The 22813-nt window shown below is 43.6% G+C and overlaps 3 protein-coding genes across 6 annotated transcripts; all 3 read left to right on the top strand.

Annotated features, from left to right (window-relative positions):
* Positions 1-897: 897 nt before the first annotated feature.
* On the top strand, positions 898-18443 carry c2cd2l (c2cd2 like). 4 transcript variants are annotated; one of them, XM_086012073.1, is made up of 15 exons: positions 898-1203; positions 1440-1871; positions 9398-9493; positions 10483-10602; positions 11517-11627; positions 12644-12754; positions 13007-13106; positions 13173-13305; positions 13453-13517; positions 14199-14317; positions 14581-14737; positions 14832-14900; positions 15615-15709; positions 16679-16889; positions 17191-18443. In XM_086012073.1, exons 2-15 carry the CDS (start codon positions 1512-1514, stop codon positions 17433-17435), a joined length of 1992 nt encoding a protein of 663 aa, XP_085868199.1. In that variant the 5' UTR covers positions 898-1203; positions 1440-1511; the 3' UTR covers positions 17436-18443. The 4 variants fall into 4 exon arrangements, with proteins under 4 accessions (XP_085868199.1, XP_085868197.1, XP_085868198.1 ...); XM_086012071.1 differs by having other exon boundaries at positions 15576-15709; XM_086012072.1 differs by having other exon boundaries at positions 14802-14900.
* Positions 18444-19073: 630 nt separating this feature from the next.
* h2ax (H2A.X variant histone) lies at positions 19074-19734 on the top strand. Its single transcript, XM_086012151.1, has one exon. It carries the CDS (start codon positions 19187-19189, stop codon positions 19613-19615), a length of 429 nt encoding a protein of 142 aa, XP_085868277.1. The 5' UTR covers positions 19074-19186; the 3' UTR covers positions 19616-19734.
* A 497-nt stretch (positions 19735-20231) lies between these two features.
* Positions 20232-22751, top strand: hspb9l (heat shock protein, alpha-crystallin-related, b9-like). Its single transcript, XM_086012076.1, has one exon. The coding sequence runs from the start codon at positions 21641-21643 to the stop codon at positions 22268-22270; it is 630 nt and encodes a 209-aa protein (XP_085868202.1). The 5' UTR covers positions 20232-21640; the 3' UTR covers positions 22271-22751.
* The last annotated feature ends 62 nt before the right edge of the window (positions 22752-22813 follow it).

The following is a 22813-nucleotide window of genomic DNA, read 5'->3' as shown; positions in this document are numbered from 1 at the left end:
GTAATTTCAAAATAAGATACATACGCAATAACAGAACTGTACAATAACTATATCCTTCAAAGTGTATCAACAATGGTAAGGCTTTAAAAAACAACATACATTGCCATGTATCATTCTGAAAGATATTTTAAATGTTTTTGGTAGATTTATAGCCACACGAAATATGATTCAATTGTTCTGCAGGAAAATTCAATCTAAAACAAAAGCCATATTGTGCTGCTAAATTGAGAATGGGGTCAGTGAAATGCCCATTACCGACTACTGTTATTTTTGTAAACGCAGAATGGAGTGTACAGTTCGACTAGTGATATTTATGACAAATGACCAATACCTGCAAGCATTCTAGGTCAGGGATAGGCAATAGGATTGACCTCCGATTTGTAATCCGGCTATTTTTTTTTTTTATCAATTGAATGCTCAATTATTCAATGAGTGCATTTGTTTATCTCGTTGAATAATCAGTTAATAATACTGGTCAAATAAATCATCTTTTTTTTTAAATGCAAGGAAACCTTTTTAGATGATTTTTTGTGCTGATTCTGAATCTTTTCTCAAGCACCTCAACTTTTTTATAATAATAATAAATAATTAATGAATAATTATAATAGTAATACTAAACGTTTAGGGACACATGAAGCCATCTCTGATTAAAATTTGTTGACCAGTGTTGTAAATACTCGAATAAAAGAATCAGAGTAAAAATAAAAAACACATACAGTACATCAATTTTATTTAACAAAATATTTTTTTATTGTTGTATAAATAATAAATGTGATACAACAGTTGGCCCACTCTAAATTGGTTGAGCTCATCGAGCTCATTCCTTGGCGCTTTTATTTCGAAAGCCGTGTTTTCTTTTTCCGTTTTACCTTTCGTATTCCGGCCCTGCAGCGCCACCTACCGGTTGACGTCATTCTCCCCGTTCAGATGTCTTATTGCGTAGAGGTCTGTAACGCTGTAAGATCAGTGGTGATTTGGAACCGAGGGGATCGGGTATTTCGAAATCATTGAGCGTTGGAGTGACATTTAAAAAAATCGTTTTTAATGAGAGGGACGCTCGCGCGACGAATGCTGAGTGTGCAATTAGACAAAGTCATGTGTTGTTGGCGCCGCTGTTTATCGCCATGAAGGCAGCAGCTTCATGTTACCGCGACTTGCTTTCGATTCCCTGCATGCTGCAGCCAGGACCGTCCAAGTTAAACGGTGGGTTCATTCAAATCTCATCCTTAATATCAAATTTGAGCTTCCTCAATTCTAATGCACCTTACACGCACCTTACGCTTAGATGCACAATGTCACACCGCATTTAATTATGACCTCAAACAATCTTGTTCGGGTCCTCCAAAAGCACCACCGTTTCTATTGTTGATTCTTAATTTAGCATGTTATAATGGTCCAAATTGCTGTCAGGCTAACTGTCTGTTTGGTGCCTTTCACAGGTTGAAGGGTGCCCGTCTGCCCTCTTCTGACAGTCCCAAACATTTCCACGTAGACATGGGAGGCTGCAGGAGATGGTGATGGAGCTCCGGGAGTTGGGCTGGCTGGCTCTGGTGGGGCTTTTCCTGGCCTCCTTACTCATCGTGCTGGTCTGGCTCTTCCAGTTCTCGCTGAGCCTCCTGCGCCAGTGGAGAACCAGGAAAGCGGCCGAGGTGCATCGGCCTCAGCGGCGTCTCTCCCTCGGGCAGCATCACGGCTTGGCCGCAGGTGTGTGGGGCTTCCTGCTCAAGCTGCGCCCGGCTCGCGACGGAGGAGCCGTGTCCGAGGTCGGGGTCAAAGCCTTGTTGGCCTCCCTCTTCTCCTTCAAGTCGTTCAGCGAGCAGTGTCGCAGGAGCTGGGTCAAAGCTCTGAATGAGCAGGCATGCAGGAATGGGGTGAGTGAGAATTTTCCGTCTTCATGTGAGGAGGCACGCAAGGAGCGAGGGAGCACGCTTGGCAGTGTGTGGAAAAGCGGCACAGGTGTGAATTTTGATGGTGGATGCGTGCTGGAAGTGGATGTTGGAGTGTGTAATGGAGGAGAGGATGGGGGGCACGTCCTTGCGTAACAGCTCTGAAGCATAAGAGTGTCGAGGTAAGATCAGCCAGTATAATTGCAGTACCAACGCCTACACCTTGTAAAAATAGCCTTCTTTACCCCTGCCTGGAATGAAACGGCGGGCGCTTCGCTTTCGAATTCTACCCACAACAGAGAAATGTTCGTCCGTTTGGCCCCTGCATAATCTTTGAAGCAATTTGCATCAAATTTGCTTTTAAACCTCAATAGGATTTAGTCAGACGCTACTCCAAAAAGTTAGGGATATTCAACTTTGGCGTGAAATTTAAAGATGAACCTACAGTGCACCTCTACAGGTGAATTTAGTTTGAACTTCTCCAAACTTTTCAACAAATGGTCAGTGTACTTTTTGCACAGCTTGCTGTTCTCCAACGACGACGTACTGACACATTTGAACAGCTGCATGTGGCCATTCCACATTTAAGAGGTCAAAGAACATTTCACCTGTGAAGATTATGGTACATGTTCGCCAAAAGTCGGATATAACGTCTCGTGAGTAGCGTTTGGTTCAATTTGATTCAATGCCGACGTCATGTTTTACTTTGTTATTACAGAGCACATGAAGACAAACAACCATTCGCGCCCACATTCATATCTACGGCCGATTTCGAGTATTCAAGTCAACCAACGTGCACATTTTGAAATGTGGCGAGCCGCAGACAAAAGAGAGAAAACTCACACAAGGATTGTGAGAGCATGAAAACTCCACATTGTACACCCAAAAAGTCTCAGCATTGTTTGATTTAGCACTCCTATAATCGAATACGATATCGCTCATTAGAACACTCGCCTCCGCTGAGATCTACTTTTTGTTTGAAAATGTTTGTTCGTCCACTTGTTTGGTAGTTGGCAGGCTATTTGTACTTCACGGATTTTGGAAGTAGCGGTTACGATTCTGGTCGATGCTATCAGTCTGGACTGCGGAGGCTCATCGTCCTGCGAGGAAACTCAATAACAGGAGATCAGAAAAAGGTCCCATTGACTGTGCGATAAATTAATGAAACGGATCATTTCCCCGTGCAGGATGTCCGTAATTGCAGAAACGAGCTGTTGTTTACAGCGTGCCCATGTGATATCAGCTGACACTTTCTCAACTCGGACATCTTTACTCGCTCATTCCTATGAAAACCTTTTCTGTTATTCTAGATGCGTCTGCAGCGTATGCTAATCACTTGGCTGGAAATGATACCGGAGCGTGACGCTGGCTGAGATTACAAAACGCAATCTCATCGGATAGACTTTTCAGGTTGCCTGGGACGTTCTTTGCATCTTTCTTTAACTCGAAAAACCTGCTGAGGGACATGAGCGCTACGAGCGAGGCACACCCCGTACTTGGCCCGGCGCGCTGAATGTCGTGCACTTTCTCGTCTGCTTTGCATTTTGGCAGTTGTGGGTCTGCGTCAGCAAAACAAGAGGCCCCTGGAAGCGGCGGATACCACGTGCGTTTTTTTTTTTTTTTTCATATTTATTTTATTTACTCATCAGATTCGACATTCAAAGGCGAGATCATAAACAGAAGTAATGTTGTCATCCTTGTCAGCAATGATGTCAAGGCGTTGCCATGGTATTGATGACGATTCCGTATATTGATATGAGAGACGTCCACGTTATGTTACTCAGTTTGTTTTGTAAATTTTGAATAGGCAAAGTCAGGAATGGTTTCGTTGTCATCTTTCTCCCCGACATATTTTTGGTGAGAGGAACGCAGGTCAGTTTGATGGATGACGTTCACATTTTGTGCTAGTAGGCTAAGTACTTGCGATCTTAACCTAGGCCCAAAAAAACGCTATCGCTTTCTTCAAGGTAGAGCAAGTTATGACATATCGATTCAATTCCATTTAAAAATGCTGACCTGATCTTATTTTCATAACTGCACGTACGTATCGGAACATTTGTAGTTACGTACTTAAAGCGGAAGTCAACGCAAACATTTTTTTTTTTCAAGAATATTCTGATATTCTGATATGCATCCTGATAAATATTGCGTTTGTGGAATAAGTGTTAATCCACTTGTTTAGAGCCATCTCTGGGGGCGGCCATTTTGTCTTCTGTCGACTGAAAATGACATCACAACTGCTCACAACGACCAATCACGGCTCAGATTCAGAAAACAGGTCAGCCGCGATTGGTCGTTGTGAGCAGTTGTGATGTCGTTTTCAGTCGACAGAAGACAAAATGGCCGCCCCCAGAGACGGCTAAAAACGAGTGCGTTTTGAAAATGAATCAGAATGCCGTGTTTCAACTAGTGGGCCTGCTGGGAGCATATTCTTGAGAAAAATATGTTTGGATTGACTTCCGCTTTAAGTCAATTTGAGCTCCCAGAGGCAAACTCTTAAAAATATCAATGAATAAAATAAATACATAATGATCAAACTATTTTGCCATGAATGTAAATCAATGTGCCGAATGTGAAGTATTGTATTATTGTATTCAAGTAGCATGAATACATGCACTCCCAAAAAAAAAAAAAAAAAAAAAAAAAAAAATCACATTTTTGAACAAAGTGGGTTCCAAAAATTGCTACGCTTCCCACAGATGGTTGTTAGCATCAGTAGTGTCAATTTCAATCAAGATTCAAATTCTCCTTCCAGTTATGTAAATCGGGGTCGGAAAGGAGAGCTGCCGAGCGAGGAGCTAAGTGCTCCACTGTTTGCAGCTGCGTTCTTCACAGATTTCTAAATATGTCAAAAGCAATTACGCTGATAATGACTGTGAAGAAACCCTCCGGCCCCTTCTTCCGGGTCTGTAATCCAGCAAATGGGCCTCCATTGCAGCTGGTTAATTATGGTCATGTCAACAGGACGACTTCCTCATCAACACACGAAGACGTACTGTATGCGCAAGGAGTCTCCTCAGAAAAAAAAACAAAAAAAAAAACACATCCATGTCTGTGGTATCCCATGATGCATCCTGTTTATGACTCACTTGGATAGAAAATGTCTGCAGACTTATTGCCGAGCAACTGCACGCGGTCGTTAGCGTCCATTAGCGCGCGTTTGCGCGTGCAACTTTTGACATCGAGGGCCGGTTATTGATCGTCACTCAATGGACTCAAAAGATTTTGAGTATGCAAATGAAAGTGACAGGGGGAAGAGCTGAAGGCCGCAGTTCATGTCTTCCTTCAATGCCTCCGTGCCGCCGGTAGATGATTAATGCACTGATTATTCACAAGTAGTTTCATCTTAAACGACGGGGGACATTAAGCGCTCGCTGCTCATTCAGAATGGAAACACAGCGCACGGACCTTTTTCCTACTTATCACAGCGGTTGAGGAGAATCACTTATGCAGAGAAAATCATTTTATGTGGCCCGCTAAAGCAAACCATGTGCGTTTATTGCGAAGGTTTCTACCAAAATTGAGCTGCTGAGAACTAGAGTGGGCTAGCTCCATTTTTATCATTTTTTGCAGAGGTGCGACTTTTAAAGCGGAAGTCGACCCAAACATATTTTTTCGTGGCGAGCTGTTGTGATGTCATTTTCAGTCGACAGAAGTGACAAAATGGCCGCCCCCAGAGATGGCAAAAAAGGAGGGGGGGGATTTTGCTGCTTTACTCATATTTCATATTAATCATATTGCCTTGTTTCAACTAGCTGGGAACATATTCTTGAAAAAAATATGTCTGGGTTGACTTCCGCTTTAAGTTTTATGGTTGCAATCTGGTCGATTTATAGCTTGGTCATTTCTATGGCAATGATTACCTCTTCAGCAGAGAGTGTTGTTTTCCTCAGATTGGGACATTTTGCCAAATAAAATGATTTTGATGAACTATATTGACGAGACTTTGATACAAACGTCAGTGTCATCATCTTTCATCCAAGTTCAAGCGCTGGATTCTGATCAGCATCACCAAGGTTGCCTGAAAGAAACAAACCGAGATAAGAACATTATCTAAATTCAAACATCTGGCCCAGTGTTGCACCGACAAATCAGGAAAAGTGCAAAGTGCAATAATGGCCTGATTCAATTGCTTCCAATGGCAATAATAAAACGGACTCTAAAATGTTGCAAGCGGTTATTTGCTGCCACAGTTGTGACCTGAATCTTTCATTGAGAAACTAAAAGAAAAAGACAGAAAAGGCAACTGAGGGACAACCGAAGCCACAGGCTGAGTGTATTCCTGGTTGACGCTCGTGCTTTTCACAAGTGTCCGGCCCTCGGGTCCTAAACAGAATGTTTCTGACAAACCTGAAGTGACACAGTTGCGGTCCTCAGGATAGCCCACAAATAACCTCTGCCGACGCATGCGCGTGAACAGAGGTCACGAGGACAAACCAGTGGATGCGCCGCGAGCTTTGGCCTGCTGATGACAAAATGAGGTCTGGTGCCTGTGCTGCGAAGGGTGCACGACGCCACGCTGCAAATTCCAATTACCGATTAATCGGCCGAGTGAATAAAGTTATTTGTTGGTCCTTTAAAGAGGAAGGTCAAACCCAAATTTTTCTTTCTTTCTACGAAAATATGTTCTATGCAGGCCCACTAGTCGGAACATGGCATTCTGATTAATATTACGTTTGTGGAATATGAGTCAAGTAGCCAAATCCACCCGTTTTGATTCCATCTCGGGGCCATTTTGCCACTTGCCGTCGACCGAAAATGACATCACAGTTGCTCAAGGGCTCAGGTAACGACCAATCACAGCTCAGCTTCAGAAAACAGGTGAGCCGTGATTGGTTGTTCCCCGAGCAACTGTGATGTCATTTTCAGTCGACAGAAAGTGACAAAATGGCCGCCCCCTGAGATGGTGAAAAACAGGTGGATCAGAATGCCATGAATTACAGGCACAACATTTGATTTCTACATGACTTGATATTTGTTTACATACGAGAGAAAAATCGTCAAAAATCTTTATGAATTTTTTGGGGAGGTGTATGTTTGAATTTGTTATAAGATGTGTTTTAATTTGCCGTATGGTGTCATGTTTGCTCACTTTTAAAACAGCGAATATCGGCTAGCCGATTAATCGGTCGCCCTACTAAATCACCAACAGATTATTATTGAATACAGTAGACTACGTCCTGTTTGAAAAAGAAGCTTTTTATGTATTTCTCCGTGAACACAAGAACATTTTCAAAATGTTTATGAATGTGTTAGAAAAATACATTTTTGTGTATGTGCATTGACAAATCTTATTAACAACCACCGGGCTCCATACAATATGCGGGAGTACTTTTTTGTTGTGTAGTACGCAACAGAAAATGTTCATCCGGAAAGGGAATTCAATATGAGAAGGCCATTCTGCCTTCCATGAGCAAATTGACCAAACTAAAGTCATTCCGCTAAGCCATCTTTTGAACAGGCGTTGACTAATCCTGGCAACCCTCCCCCTGTGTCTAACTTTGCTAATATCTCACGGTCTCTCTTTGTCTCGTCTTCGCATGATTAGCGGTGGCGTTCAGGGGAATTTGCTCACTATGTCCTTATGCTCTTTCTTAATTAGCCCGACGGCAGACGCGAGTGCTCTTCCGCAGAGTGGTACGCGAGCTTTTTTTTTTTTTTTTTTTTTTCTGGATGCCGCGCAATCCGAGATACATCACTTTGTATTTGCTCCGCCCTCTGGATGCGATGAATGGTCGGCTGACTGAGCGGTTTTAGAGGCTTCAGCCAAGCAAAGTAAACATCGCTGTTTGTAGTGCGTAGTCATGTGACCATAATGTTGGTCCAGACCCGCGTCGGCCTGCAGCATTGCACTTTGCTGCCCGCCTCTCTCTCGCGCAGAAACGCACACTAAGTTATATCATCCTCCCACTTCGGCCCCGCCTCCACCGTTCAGTTTGGAAGAGATTGGATGTGCATCCAGAAAGACATATGTTCGGACAATGGCGGGTTTGTTTTGTCACACTTGCGTCCCCTGAGCCAATGAGGTTCACTCAAACAGATCCTCAGGCACTCACACATAAAACAAACACATCAGCTGGTGTGATGTTCGATTTTGGATCAGTGTTGGGCTGTGGCGGGGGCGGTGCATTTGGTTCCTTCAGGGGGCATTTACACAATTGAATTGAAGTACCACAACTGTCACATTGCAATTCGAGGAACTATCAATACTAGGGGTGGACCGATTATCGGCCGGGCCGATTATCGGCACCGATATTTGGCTTTTTGACGAATATCGGCATCGGCCTTTTGTAAAACTCTGCTGGCCGATAATAAATCTATTTAAAACTGTGGAAATCAAAACAGAGATATGTGAAAGTTTAACATTTCTATGTCATTTTGAAATTTTCATTTACTGTAGAAAACTACACAGAGCTTTTGTTTAAGATTTCCTTTATCCTTTTTAAGACATGCTGACAACCCCGGGTGCTCCCTGAACTTTTTGTTAGGATTTTATAACAGAGATGGCTAAAATTTCTTGTAATAATGATTTTTTAAAAAATAAATAAATAAAAAAATCAACATCAACAAACCTGAAACATTGTTCAATTAACATGCTTATCGACGTTGCAACAAAGCTAAGAGTACATTTTCCTTTAGATTTTGATGCCAATATTTTTTCCTTTTCACTGAAAATGAATATCGGCTCCAAATACCCGTTATCGGCCTCCTTGACTACTAATAATCGGTATCGGCCCTGAAAAAAGAATATCAATCTATCTCTAATCGATACTATACAAAAACTCAGCTCAAATTCATTTTATTTTACACGTGTGCTACAAATGGGTTAAATGGACATGGCAACACAATAAATCCAAATTTTATAGAAATCTGTGGCTGTGAAGATATTGCAATTGAGGCTGCATCCCCCATGAATTTGAACATGCTCCCTACCAGCCTCGAGTCAAACATATGTTGCCCATCTTCATGCCAGCGCCCTCGGGCGCCGATCGCCATTCCGAGTGAACAAATGCAACTCGCTGCTGGCCGTAGCACGGTTGTCACGAGCGGCGCTGCAATGACCTCTTGTTTTTCCGGCAACGGCGTTACACTACCAGCTGTAAATACGTGCGCGGTATCGTCATTCGTTTGGAAAACCTTTGGCGTGAGAAAAACGCTCCTTTTTTTAGGTAGTAGTTACAAAATGCTGTAGCCTTGAAATGGGATCAGCGCCGTTCTGAGATGCCTGACACCAACCGCGCTTGAAATTCATAAATTGCCCCAGTTAGTCGGTGCCCTCGTGATTTAGAGGAAGTTTCATTAGCCGGCTGGAAGAAGAAGAGAGAGAAAAAAGAAAAAAAAAAAGCCCTCCTTAAGGACTCTGACTAATTGCTTGCTAGCTGCATGCAAGTCTGTACCACAGCAGTCCACAGTCTTTTATGTCATCCCCCAAGTCGCTTGCCTCTTCATGTTCACGTCCACTTATGTAATATTTAGTACGTTTGTTCTCTGCCTCCCTCTGTCTCTCGCAGAGCTCCATCCAAATCACTTTTGACAGCAGTGTCCAGTTGATTGCTGCCCCTGCAATTGAGAGTGTGACCTGCACTGACCAATCAGCACACAGAACGGTACGCATTTTCCTGTCTGTGCCTATATGCGTGTAGTAGAGGCGCAACGATTAATCGACATCTAATCGCTTATCAAATTAATCGCTAATTATTTTTTGGTAATCAATGAGTGTTTCGATTCCCTTTTTCATTTAAAATGGTTCAAACGGCTCAGAATTTCAACTTCTCAATGGTATCGGATTTCCAGTCCAGTCCTCCATGAAAGTGGGCTGATGTTGGATCAAAAATAAAACATTTGCTTTTACTTTGGAAAACAATGATCAACGGTTTTTTTTTGCCTATTTTCTGACATGCTACGGACCAAACCAGGAACTGAATCTTAATTCAGTTACGTTAGTGCATTTTCCGCATTGTCCATTTGAAATAATGTCATGTTTTTCAATAAAGGGATGGGAAATCAAAACACGTTTTTGGAATCCGATTCATCGATTAATCAACCGAATTAGCATTACATTATTCAATTATTAAAATAATCGTTAGTTGCAGATCTAGGTGTATGCGTATACCCCGCCCTGTTTGTCAGTAGTCATTAAGTGTGCTTTAATACTTAACAAGACCTCTTTCGGTGACTAACAACATTTTAAAAACACATCGAATTTGATTCTTTTCTTATTTGGCATGTGCCTCACACTACCGCAAAGTATTATACAACTCACAACACGATGTGCTTGAGTGGTTGTAGCCAAATGAAGAATTAATTCGACCTTTCACTTTCATGAGACTTGTTGGTGTTACTGTAGCAACTTATTGTCAGGAGGGGGACAATCCGTTATTGTCTCTTGTTCGCAACACAAACACAAGCGTTCAATGGACACGTGTACGCTCACCTGTGAAAATGAAGAGAAAGACGTCAAAGGGAGGAGGTATTTTGTTTACTGGCATAGTGAAAGCGCAGCATCGTGAATTTGGATTCAGTCTGTAAAATAGAAAAACACATCCTGGACTGATTGTGTGAAGCTCTGACGACACCCTTTTTTTGTGCATGATAGGTTTTACATTGTCAATGTCGGGTGGACACAGTGGCGTTTCCTGTGACGGTTACTCGGCAGTCCCCCGCTGCCGTTGCCATGGACACCTATCAGATTACGATCGCACCTACAGTGGCAAAGGTACTGCGGCACGCCACCTGGTATCTTTTAGAGTTTGCGCGTCTCTTTTATAGGCGAGCACGCGACAGCATTTGCATTGCTAGTCAAATATCTGCTTAACTCATTCATTGCCATTGACGAATTGATTTGTCTTTTCACAGTCCAGCCGTTCAATCCTAGTAACTTTTTTTCCATATTTTTTTCAATTTTTTTTTTTTTTTTTCAAAAGTTAGGGTAAAAGAGGGTCTGAAAATGTCTGGCAGTGAATGAGTTAAAGCGGAAGTCAACCCAAACATATTTTTTTCGAGAATATGTTGCCAGCAGGCCCACTAGTTGAAACACGGCATTCTGATTAATAGTGCGATTCTGGAATTAAGTGTTAATCCACTCGTTTTTAGCCATCTCTGGGGGCGGCCATTTTGTCTTCTGTCGACTGAAAATGACATCACAACTGCTCACAACGACCAATCGCGGCTCAGATTCAGAGAACAGGTCAGCCGCGATTAGTGAGCATTATTATTGTGAGCAGTTGTGATGTCATTTTCAGTCGACAGAAGACAAAATGGCGGCCCCCCCACAGATGGCTAAAAACGAGAGGGTTAACACTTATTCCACAATCGCACTATTAATCAGAATGCCATGTTTCAACTAGTGGGCTTGCTGGGAACATATTCTTGAAAAAAATATGTTTGGGTTGACTTCCGCTTTAAACAAAAGGACATGTCGCCATCAATGATGATGAATTGTGGATATGCTGTTCTGAATGAAGTATTTTCTACCTATCTCTCTCTACCAATAAGTTTATTTTAAATATACTGTGTCTGCAAGAAACATTTCAATCGTACACTGTGTATCATGGAAAAGACAATACCAATGGAGTCGTTTTACAGTCTGCTGTCTGCCTCCATGCGTCCTGTGTCTAATTCCATCATCAGGTGGTCGTAAGTCTGGAGGATGTGGAGGATGAAGGACTCTTGGTGTCCTGGACTCTTTCCAAGCAACCATCATTGAAACTGACTGCGTCGCCATGCAAACTGCCAAGACATGTGAGAAGATTCTATTAGCGGTCATGTTGGTGTTAGTTTTTTTTTTTACCAGAAAGATTCTGCACTTTTAAAGTGGAAGTCAACTCCAAGATTTTCTTTATAACATGTTCTATGCAGCCTCACTAGTCCAAACTTGATATTCTGATTAATATTGTGTTTGTGGAATACGGATTAAGCAGCAAAATCCACGTTTTTATCCATCTCATGGGGCGGCCATTTTGTCACTTGCTGTCGACTGTAAATGACATCACGGTTGCTCGGGTAACAACCAATCACGGCTCAGCTTGAGAAAACTGGTGAGCCGTGATTGGTTGTTACCTGAGGAACTGTGATATTATTTTCAGTCGACAGCAAGTGACAAAGTGGCTGCCCCGAGATGGCTAAAAACGGGCGGATTTAGCTTCATAAAGCGAAGTCAACCCAAACATAATTTTCTCAAGAATATGTTCCCAGCAGGCCCACTAGTTGAAACACGGCATTCTGATTCATTTTGCGTTTCTGGAATATAAATGAAGCAGCAAAATGCACTCGTCTTTAGCCATCTCTGGGGACGGCCATTTTGTCTTCTGTCGAGTGAAAATGACATCACAACTGCTTACAACGACCAATCACGGCTGACCTGTTTTCTGAATCTGAGCCGTGATTGGACGTTGTGAGCAGTTGCAAGACAAAATGGCCGCCCCCAGAGATGGCTTAAAACGAGTGGATTAACACTTATTCCACAAACGCAGCATTTATAACTCATATTCCACAAACACAATATTAATCGGAATGCTGTGTTTGCACTAGTCGAGAATATTATTGTCAAGAAAAACTTCCACTCTAACATGGAGGAAATACTTTTTCTACTGAGTCTATCTTCTGTATAATGCAAAAATGACAGTACTGTATAAAAGGTGAACATCTGAACAGAGCTTACATTTTAGTTCATAGAAAGGGATATTTTCTTTTTTTTTTTCCGTGGTTCTCTTGCTTGTGGATGAGCAGTTTTCCCATTAATTGCCGGTTCCTTCCAGAGCACGGATGACAAGGGAGACTTGGATGTGATCGAGAGCCTCATCGAAGATACTCTGTTCAGCTCTCATCCAGCCATGATCCTCAACCTCAGGACTTGTACAACTTCTCCAGTAAGTTTTCTTCTTCCTCGCTTTCAATCTGAATATCTCTCAGTCGGAATATAACGTTCCTAAATCTAAGGCTTCGCAAGGCTCCTCGGAGACTCGACGTCCATAGCCGTGAACGTGAGCCTAAATAAACGCACTCCGCCTCTCGCCCAAAATTCAGCAGCAAGCTGCGGCTCACCCGTGACTCCCAAAAGATGACAAGCGGTAGATCAACAGCTGTTTTTCGGGCTTCTCACACTCATTTTCCGCTCACAGGTCCCCGTGGAGCACCTATCAGTAGGATTGAAGCCTGTACCCCAGAGTGTCTTTGTGCAGCGACTACTTCTACGGCAGCTCAGGGTGACCTTAACTAAAGGTCAGACGCATTGCCTCTGCGGCTTCGGATCCCCGCCGCCTCACAGCGCTTGTTGTGTGTTTGCAGGCCAGCGGTGTAGCTCCGTCGAGCTGTGCTGCGTCCTCAGCCTGAACCGGCCCTCCTCAGAAAGGACAACCTGCTTTCTGCCTGTGCCCCACGACCCAAAGACCCCAATGGAATGGAGGGAAGAAATCACCCTGTGAGAAGGCATCTAATAATATGTTCATAATAGGCAACAATCAAAAAAGAAGTGAATGTTTTTTTTTGTTTTTTTTTTAACTACACATTGCAAAGTGAGATTTCTTCCATCATGACTCTAACACAGCTGTGGCCTTTTGTGTCGAAGGGAGCTGAGCCCAGAAACCAAAGAGCTGAGAGTGAGACTTCTGGAGCGGAATGGCAGAAGCGAACGTAAGCGACAGCGCAGTCTGGGCTCCTGTCCAGGAACTTATTTAGCCGCAATGCTGGCTCACAACGCTACAGAATCGATATGTACCAGTTAAAGCATAAAAGTCACAGTTTGCAGTGGAATGTTGTTGGCGTGCATTTGGGAATGTTAGGAAATGTTATCAACTCAAGTCGCCGGATATGCAGTTAAGTGTTCGGACAATGCCAGCGGTTTTATGATTTGGCCCTAAAACATAAAATGTCCTGGTTCGTAATGCTATTACGTCATCCATTGTTGGTGGGTCTGTCTTGAATATTGCCTTTAATCAGGGAAACGCATACTCCTTTGGATTAAGATAACTCTACCGAAATCTCTTAAACTAAATTTCAATCACATCTTAAATTGAAATCAATCACGTTACTGCTGCGATTCTCAAAGTGTGGTGTGTGTGTGTGGGCTCCCTCTAGTGGTACGGCAAAGGATCACTGAATGAAATGTTCCGACTGTGCATGTTAGTGGTTTAAACTTTTTCTAATCTAGTATACGATATCTGTTATGTACAGTTCCGTTATATTTAACTTTCAATTTTCGATTTCTATTCAACTTTTATGAGCAATACGTTGTAATTGGCGTGTTTTGTACCTCACTGTGGGTCCCCCCCCCACCCCCCCTCCTTCCTTCTTCTTTTCTCTTTGGTCTGCTAGAATTCCTTCCAGGGCATGCCTCCTTTGCTTTGGACCTCCAGTCCAAAGTTCCTACCTCTGTCGTACTCACAATAAAGCCGAGCCACTCCTTGGAGCCTCTCGCCACCATTACGGCGGAAGTGAGTGACAAGCTATTAAACACATGGCAACCATTAAAAAAACATGGAATGATTAAGCATTTCTGTGACACGTGTTGTAAAGAAGCTGATAACCTGCTTGTCATTTTACATCTTGCTGAATGCGCGATAAGATTTGTCACGTTCTTGAGGGAGGTTTCCCTGCAGATCCCATTGCTAAATGAGACATACAAAGCTTGTGAAATGTGGATTTGCTGCCATGCCGTTTTGTTTGTTTTTTTGTTTTGTTTTTTAAATCCACTTAGCTGCTCTATGTGGAAACTGAGGAACTCCGGTCATCACCGCGTTCCTCACTCACCCCCAGCAAAAAGGTCGATGTGGACCGGACCATCATGCCGGACGGAACCATCGTCACCACGGTGACGACGGTCCAGTCCAGACTGAAATTGGAGCGCAGTCCAGGTACGTTTGAATCAGGAATCACTGCGCTAGTTAACGACGTATAACTGGAGTTAATAATCTGTAGGTGATTCTCCTTTGCGTTCCCCGTCCAAAGTTGAGGTGACAGAGAAGAAGCCCACCGTTCTCTCTGATGGAAGAGGGACCCCGAGCCCTGATCCTAGCAGTGAGTTAGAAACCATGAGGCCTAACAGTACATGGACAAAAGTATTGGGATGAGCCTCTGAATTAAACCACTAGTCATTTGGAGATTGGACCAGACCTCATACATTTTGGATCATTTATGCTTTTTGGGAATGGTTTCGGGAAGGCCCTTTTTTGCGGCCATTTTGTCTTCTGTCGACTGAAAATGACATCACAACTGCTCACAACGACCAATCGCGGCTCAGATTCAGAAAAGAGGTCAGCCGTGATTGGTCGTTGCGTCATTTTCAGTCGACAGAAGACAAAATGGCCACCCCCGGAAATGGCTAAAAGCAAGTGCATTTTGCTGCTTAACTTATATTCCGCAAACGCAAAATGAATCGGAATGCCGTGTTTCAACTAGTGGGCCTGCTGGGAACATATTCTTGGAAAAAAAAAAAAAAATGTTAGGGTTGACTTCCGCTTTAAGCATGATCCATAAATGTGTGCTTGGATGACCTTGCCGTTGAAGAACTTGAGAATTCTATAAAACACTTTTGGGATGAATTAGAACGGAGGCCGGACACAGACACACTCCAGAATCTTGTAGGTAGTAATAGTCTTGTATGTGTAATGGCCGTGTGTCCCAGTCTTTTTGTCCATGCAGTGCATTGAGAGAAACAGCGGGAACGCTTATATTTGTGCTTTTGTTGCGTAGAGGGCAGCCGCTTGTCTAATGGCTTGGATCCTGTTGCAGAAACAGCCATTCGTCAGCTGACCGAGTCCAACTCCAAAATGGCTCGAAAGACTCCGACAAAGAGAAGCACACTGATCATCTCAGGCGTGTCAAAGGTCAGACAATTGTCATCATGGATGGAATGTTGTAAAAACTCAACCAAACGCTGATGTATTAATATTATCATTTCAGGGGTAGAAACCAAAGTTATCTGTTTAACGAAAAAAACGTAAGAGGAGGAGATATTTAAAGCGTAGAAAATATTTTGGGGTCAAAATATGACATGGGCCATTATTTTAAGAGGGTGACGGTATACCTAAATTTAGGCGTCAGTCTCAGCTACCACACCCTAGACCCCCCCCCCCCCCCAAGCACATTCAGATCACATTACAGCAATCTTCTGACCTGATTTCTGAGTGAAAGAGAAATGTTTCCACTTCAAGAGGCCGCAGTGGTAACCTGACACATCTCAACACGGCATAAGAAGACAGTGCAGGTTATGACAGGAGAGCAGAGTACAGCTATTTCCAAAAAAATATGTTTTTATCCTCAACGTTTCAAAGACATTATGTATTGTATACCTCGCGGTATATTTTGGGTTTTCAAAGTGTGTATGTTGAGCGTTTTAGTCATGCAGTATGAGAGGTCCGTATGCCTTTTTAGTGCCAGAGCAGATGTCTGGTAGAGCCCTTCTGTTTGTGTTGGGCGCCACCGAACAGGACATGATTTAAGAGGGGGCAGATAGAGAGAGCAAAGTATAAAAACTTTTTTTTTTTTTTTTTTTTTTTTTTTAAAAAGAGCGGGCAGCGGAAAAAAAGCAATAACGTCCTAGATAAGGTTACATTCGAATCACAATCTTTTTAATGTACAAATGTATGCCGTCGCTTTAATACAAATAACAGCGAGATTGCCTTGCGAGGGAAGAAATTTGAAAAAAAAAAAAATAAAACAAAAAAAAAAAACGTGACTTTTCTGTTTTATGTCCTAACGTTGTTTGACTTTAAATGTGAGTTTAGTACTTCAAGTTGTCAAAAGAAAGTAGCAGAAAATTTGCATACATGATGCTGATTCCTTTTACTTCTCAGGTTCCCCTTTCTCAAGATGACTGCACGCTGTCAAGCGGCTACGCCGCAGCAATGGACGCAGCCATGCAAGGCAACCATTTTGGGGCGGGACACCAAGAGCCGGACGAAACCACACCTTCTGATGTGTCAGAGCGTCCGTCAGTGGATGATGTGGAATCAGACACTGGCTCCACCGGTGCTTTGGAAACACGCAGCCTCAAGGACCATAAAGGTGACACAATTGCACAATGTCATGTAAATGTTGTCTTTTTAACGTTGGTTTTATTGTTCATTTTTTCTTTGGACTGCTTTGATCTTAGTGGCACTATCGTATTTGATTTTAAAAGTGCTTTGTGCGTTATTATTACATGGCTACAAGTAAGATATTTTGCTGCCACCTGTAGGCTGGTGCTAAAAAAAAGGCCGGCACAGGGGTGCAATTCACTGCTCTTAGGTTAGGGGTTCGACTCTTAGCTATTAGAAAATGGAGGGGGATGATATTTAACGCAGTATTCCCTACATCCATCCCATAGTGGGATTTCTGCAGAGCGGATCAAAGCTGTTGTTCCGCAGAAGATATCGCGAGAAGGAGCCCTGCCTCAGCCAGTCCCACGAAGACGTCTCCAAAATGGGCAATAACTTCACTGCGGCAGCGGAGAGGGGTCGAAAGAAGTCCGGTAGCTTCTCACGACGTCTCATCAAGCGCTTCTCCTTCCGCTCGTCAGGGAAACGGAAAGCCTCGAGCACCAACGGAGGGGCGGGCTCCGCCAGTAACTGATCATTTCTGCTGTCATCCCCTGACAGCTGTTTGAGCACAAGACAAAATTCCATGCCAGTCTGATGTCCCTCGGACGGACGACACCTCTGGGAGTGCTTTTGGGAGAGGAGAAAAATTGCTGCTTCAGGACATAAGTGGTTCGTTATCAAAACGCTAAAGGCGAAATGGGACGGAGTCTATTGTTTGGAGTTTTTGCAGGATGGGACAACGGAACATTTTCAATGAATTTGGGGTTTATTTTTGATTGACAGATGTTGGGAGTTCTTGAAATGATTTAAGGATGCCAGAAGAATGGCATTGGTGCACTTTGGAATTGACATTTTTTTTATATTCTACATAAGACATAGAATAACTTTATGAAGAATAACTTTATGAAGGCAATATATGATTATGTGAAGTGCTATTTATTTTATCCATACCATGCGTTGTCTTAGTTGCGATATACTGTAAAATAGAGAAATTGCCGTGAATTTTCAATGCAATTGTCATTTTAAAATTAAGTTGAATTCCATTTTAATGGAATGTTAGTCATATTTGCTTCTACATTGCATTAAGAAATTGTTCAATGTAGTTTTGAAATTAAGCAGGAACTTGTTATATACTGTACTTTTTTGACAAAGTAATTGCTCTTAAATGATTTCCAGTTTGCCCGAATGTTTCCGTGATAGGAAAGAAAGCAGGCTTATGTCGTCACTGATCTGTGCTTGCTTCGAAAGGATTTAAAAAAAAAAAAAGTAATTTCCAGGAATATTTTTCAATAACAATAAAATTGCTATTATAGTACTGTGAGTGAGCAACTGCAGTCACAAGGACAATGATATGATGTGTACAATGTGCTTTAAGAAAGTAGGATCAATTCTTAATCACTGTTTAGATAGAAGTACAAAGACAAATTGCCTGGCTAGAATGTGAAACCCGAAGTGGTGGCCGCAACATGTGGCACGTGTGATTTCTGCTGTTATTTTGGTGTTTTAATTTATTTCAAATAAATTATTTAAAAGCTCTGCATTTAGACGTTCTCGATGTTGCATACTCGCAGAAGGAATGACAATAGTTTTAGAAACAAGCAAGTAAGCGGTGGTCGATTGAATCTTTTAGGAATATTTCTCCCCTAAAACTCAAGGTACATAGACTAATTCCTTCAGGCCTTTGTTCTTGTTTTTCTTCTTTCCTGTCCGGCAATCTGGACACATCAAGTGCATTGCTGCCCTCCACTGGTCAGGTGTCCAACACGCATAGAAAACCAAAACTAGCACCCATTACATTTTTGGGATACGACCCAGTGTTCAAAAACTACAAAACCACCCTTCCCCAAAACCCAACCCACTGACCGCACCAATCATCACCTCCCTTTCTACCGCATATGAAGGACAATGCAGCAACATCCTCCACAGTCCACTCCTTTGTTCCGGTTTCACTTTTCATTTGGTCCCTTCCTTCTTGAGAGTGTCCTACTTGGCGCCAACATTTTGAAACGGGAGGGAATAACCACCATTGGCTACACATTCCACGCGACGCTTAAGAGCCAATCGCCTTTCATTCTAATGCGATTGGTCGGCCATCAAACACATGGCACCAATCGCTGCTGACTTTCTTTTGCATTTCATTCCTCAAAGCCAACCACACGATACTCTATCGTCATAGAAGCCAATCGCGGAAAAGGGCGTGACAACCCGGAGTTTTATATCCGGGTAGTGCAACGGTTTAGCTCAATACTTTTACTGCACTGCAACTGTTGAAGTCAGTCAACAATGTCTGGAAGAGGCAAAGGTGCCGGTAAGGCCCGTGCGAAGGCTAGGACCCGTAGCAACCGGGCAGGTCTTCAGTTCCCGGTCGGTCGAGTCCACCGTATTCTCCGCAAAGGTAATTACGCAGAGCGTGTTGGTGCCGGAGCTCCAGTCTACCTAGCCGCCGTGCTGGAATATCTCACCGCTGAGATCCTCGAGCTGGCTGGTAACGCCGCCCGGGACAACAAGAAGACTCGCATCATCCCTCGCCACCTCCAACTGGCGGTGCGCAACGACGAAGAGCTGAACAAACTTCTCGGCGGAGTGACCATCGCTCAGGGCGGTGTCCTGCCCAACATCCAGGCCGTTCTGCTGCCCAAGAAGACCGGACAATCTGCTCCGAGCTCCGGCAAAGCGGGGAAGAAGGCTTCCTCCCAGTCTCAAGAGTATTAGCCACGTGGCTAGTAACTCATCCCAACGGCCCTTTTAAGGGCCAACCAAACTATCTAATGAGTAAATGTCCTCCTTGTGTGCGTCTTCATTTTTTAATAAATTGATTTACTAAAGGTGAACGTTGCATGTGGGCTGCCGTTATCTGCTAACCGGGGCACTGCTTTAGACTAGCTTAGCACATCCGGTGAATAAGTTTGCTGGCCACTCGCCCCTTTAAATGATTTTATCCTCACCACACAAAGACAAGCACGTTTCGGCACAAGTCGATGCTTCAAGATCATTCACTACGTCGTATTACGAGTGGCCGAGGCCTAGTCACATGTACGGTTAAGATGGCTACGTTTCCTCCACCTAAACATGGACAACATGCTCATTTTGTCTTAAATTCGGCGTCCCATGCTGCTGAGTTGAGTTGTCACACCACTGGGAACGCACCAGTACACTTTTGTAATGTTTCTATACTTGGTTGCTGAAATGTTTGAGTTCTGCATTGCATTGTCCATCCTGTAGTTCATGGTGTATTTCAAATCATATCTTATTACAACACAATTGTATTTATATAGCGCATTTTAATAACAGTTAGAGCTGTATAAACAAAGCACTTTACATACAAACAACAAAATAGCCATAATACAACAAAATGGAATCAATAAATTAACATAACACTATATAAAAGCTAGTGATGGCCAAATGAATACATATTTTGTGAAGCACAGAACGAAATGCTTCTAGAAGCTTCAGTTGTGCGCTCTCCTGGCGAAAAGGATTAATACAGTTGAACGTCTTTGCTTTGAAAACTTTGATGCACGTAGGCAGTGCGCACGCGCACACACACGCAAAAACCGGTTGTTTTGATTTGTTCCACACTGTGACATGGAACATGAAGTCAGACAGGATTCCCCATTGAGGTTAACTTTATAGAGAGTCCTGTCATGACTCATGAAGATTACCACAGAAGGTGAAGCGGAAGTCCATATATTGGCAGCGCCAAAACTTTTCCTGTTGCTCTGCAAGTAATGACAATTCCGGGTTTACGTCACACGCCTTAATGTCGGTGTAAACAAACTCTCCGTTCATTGAAAAGCATTGGACTTCACGTCGTTATTTAGTATCTGGGGATTATTTTGAGTTTTCGTTTACCATTGTCTGCCCTCCCGTTGCAAAGAAAAACGGGTTAAGTAAACGTCACTCGGAGGAGAGCGTCTACTGCGTTTAAGTAGATAATGATGCAGGCTGGTAAAAGACCTAAAATATGTAGAAAACAAAACTATACATTTTATAACACTCAAAAACTATTCTTACCACTTTATGTAGTGCTCGCTACAAATCAGTCTTGTTTGGCCTCCATTCCTAACCGCCCTCTTCTCTTCTCCGGCGTTTAGGGTCCACGGGGAAAATGTGGAAATTAATCATTCACTTTCCATCATGTTAATAACATCCAAACGAACAACAACTTTATGACATTATTTTCTGAGGACGTTGTATGCTAGTCACAGGCAAAACGGCAACAAACTATGGTGTTTGCTTTCACCGACGAAGGCGCGTTGCATTGTGTGTAACGTCAGAAATGCCCAGATGTTCGGAATTGTCAATTAGCTCACCTGGAACTAATTATTTGGGATTTTGTACTCATTTCAGTGGGAAAAGATGATTTGAGAAGCAAGTGGTTTGAGTCACAAGCACGATCATGGAACAAATTACAGTCATATCTCAAGGCACCACTGTACCTGGGAAAAAACAAATACTCAAGGACAGTATTAAAATACTTCATTACTTCCCACCACTGCTACTTTATGAAGCCTATGACATAGTTGGGTGTCGGAAATAGTACAAAGCAGCAACATGTCGGCATGCGCCAGCCGCCTGTGCTACATTTAGATTCTGACACACACACACACACACACACACACACACACGGGAATGTTGTTGGAACTTTCGTCTGGGTGTATATAAGCAGCAGGGACGCCCCACCGCCAGACACACCAGACCCTAAGCTGCGAGGATCAAGAAGCAAGAGCAAGCAGGATGTTGTGCCCCAGCGTCTTCCAGCCGTCCGCCGCCGCCGCCTTGAGGCCCTTCACGGACGCCCACTGGCCCATCCGCAGCCTGTGGCCCGAGACGAGGCCTCTCTTCTACCACATCGAGCAGGAGATGCTGCGCCACATGCAGGAAATGAGGCAGAACATGGAGTACATGGAGAGGCTGCACCAGAAGATCTTCGAGGAGATCGACCACACGCCGCCGACGGCCACCTTCAGGCCCATCGCCTTCCACGAGCTGAGGCCCGAGGGAGGAAGCTTTGCGCTCAGCCTGGACACCCAGGAGTTCTCCCCCGAGGAGCTGTCCGTGAAGCAGGTGGGCCGGAAGCTGAGGGTGAGCGGAAAGACGGAGAAGAAGCAGGAGGACGGCAAAGGCTCCTACTCGTACAGGTGTCAGGAGTTCCGGCAGGAGCTGGACCTGCCGGACGGCGTGGACCCCGAGACGGTCACCTGCTCGCTGGTGGGGGGGCGGCTGCAGATCCAGGCGCCGCGGGAGAAAGCGGCCGGGGACGGGAAGGAGCGAGTGGTGCCCATCAACGTCGCCCCGGCGCCGGCCATCGCAGCGGACGCCACGCCATCTTCTGAGGTCAACGGCCCCTCGACTGTAGAGAACTGACAGAGTGACACCTGGAGTGATCTGATGGACAGAACACGCTTTGTAACAAGCTTTCTATTTCTGATGTTTTAGCCAGCAATTATGAATCATGTTGACAATAGAAAAAAAAAAAGCACTGACTCACATTCTATTTCCAACAATGACGGATGATGCCGTCAAGAGCATTCTTTTCGGGCATGCCACAGCACTGTCAAGCTATTTTTAAATGTGGCCTCATTAGCACAACAAAATTGTTTTCTATCGTTCTGGAATAAGTTCTTGTGTTTTCTGAACCCCACATTAATATTTAAATACAATGTAAAGACTTAAGCCGTTTGTGTGTCATGATTTAATGCTGCAATTCATTTCATTGTGCTGCTGCTCCTTTTGGTGTGCCGGCCTTGGCCACCGGGTGGCGGTATAACAGTTATGCAAACCAAACAAAGAACAGTAATTCTTCTACCACTACTGTGACTCAACAAGATGCTGCAACACTTGTCATTTTTTTTTACACGATAGAGGTTCATTTTATTTAACTTTTAACTGAGGAAAATAGGGGTGTAT

The sequence above is a fragment of the Filicampus tigris genome, chromosome 17 (genome assembly GCF_054856515.1).
Source record: "Filicampus tigris isolate MCC_2025a chromosome 17, RoL_Ftig_1.0, whole genome shotgun sequence".
NCBI lineage: Eukaryota > Metazoa > Chordata > Actinopteri > Syngnathiformes > Syngnathidae > Filicampus > Filicampus tigris.
Note: the sequence above shows the minus strand (reverse complement) of the source record. Positions and strands in the feature narration are given on the sequence as shown.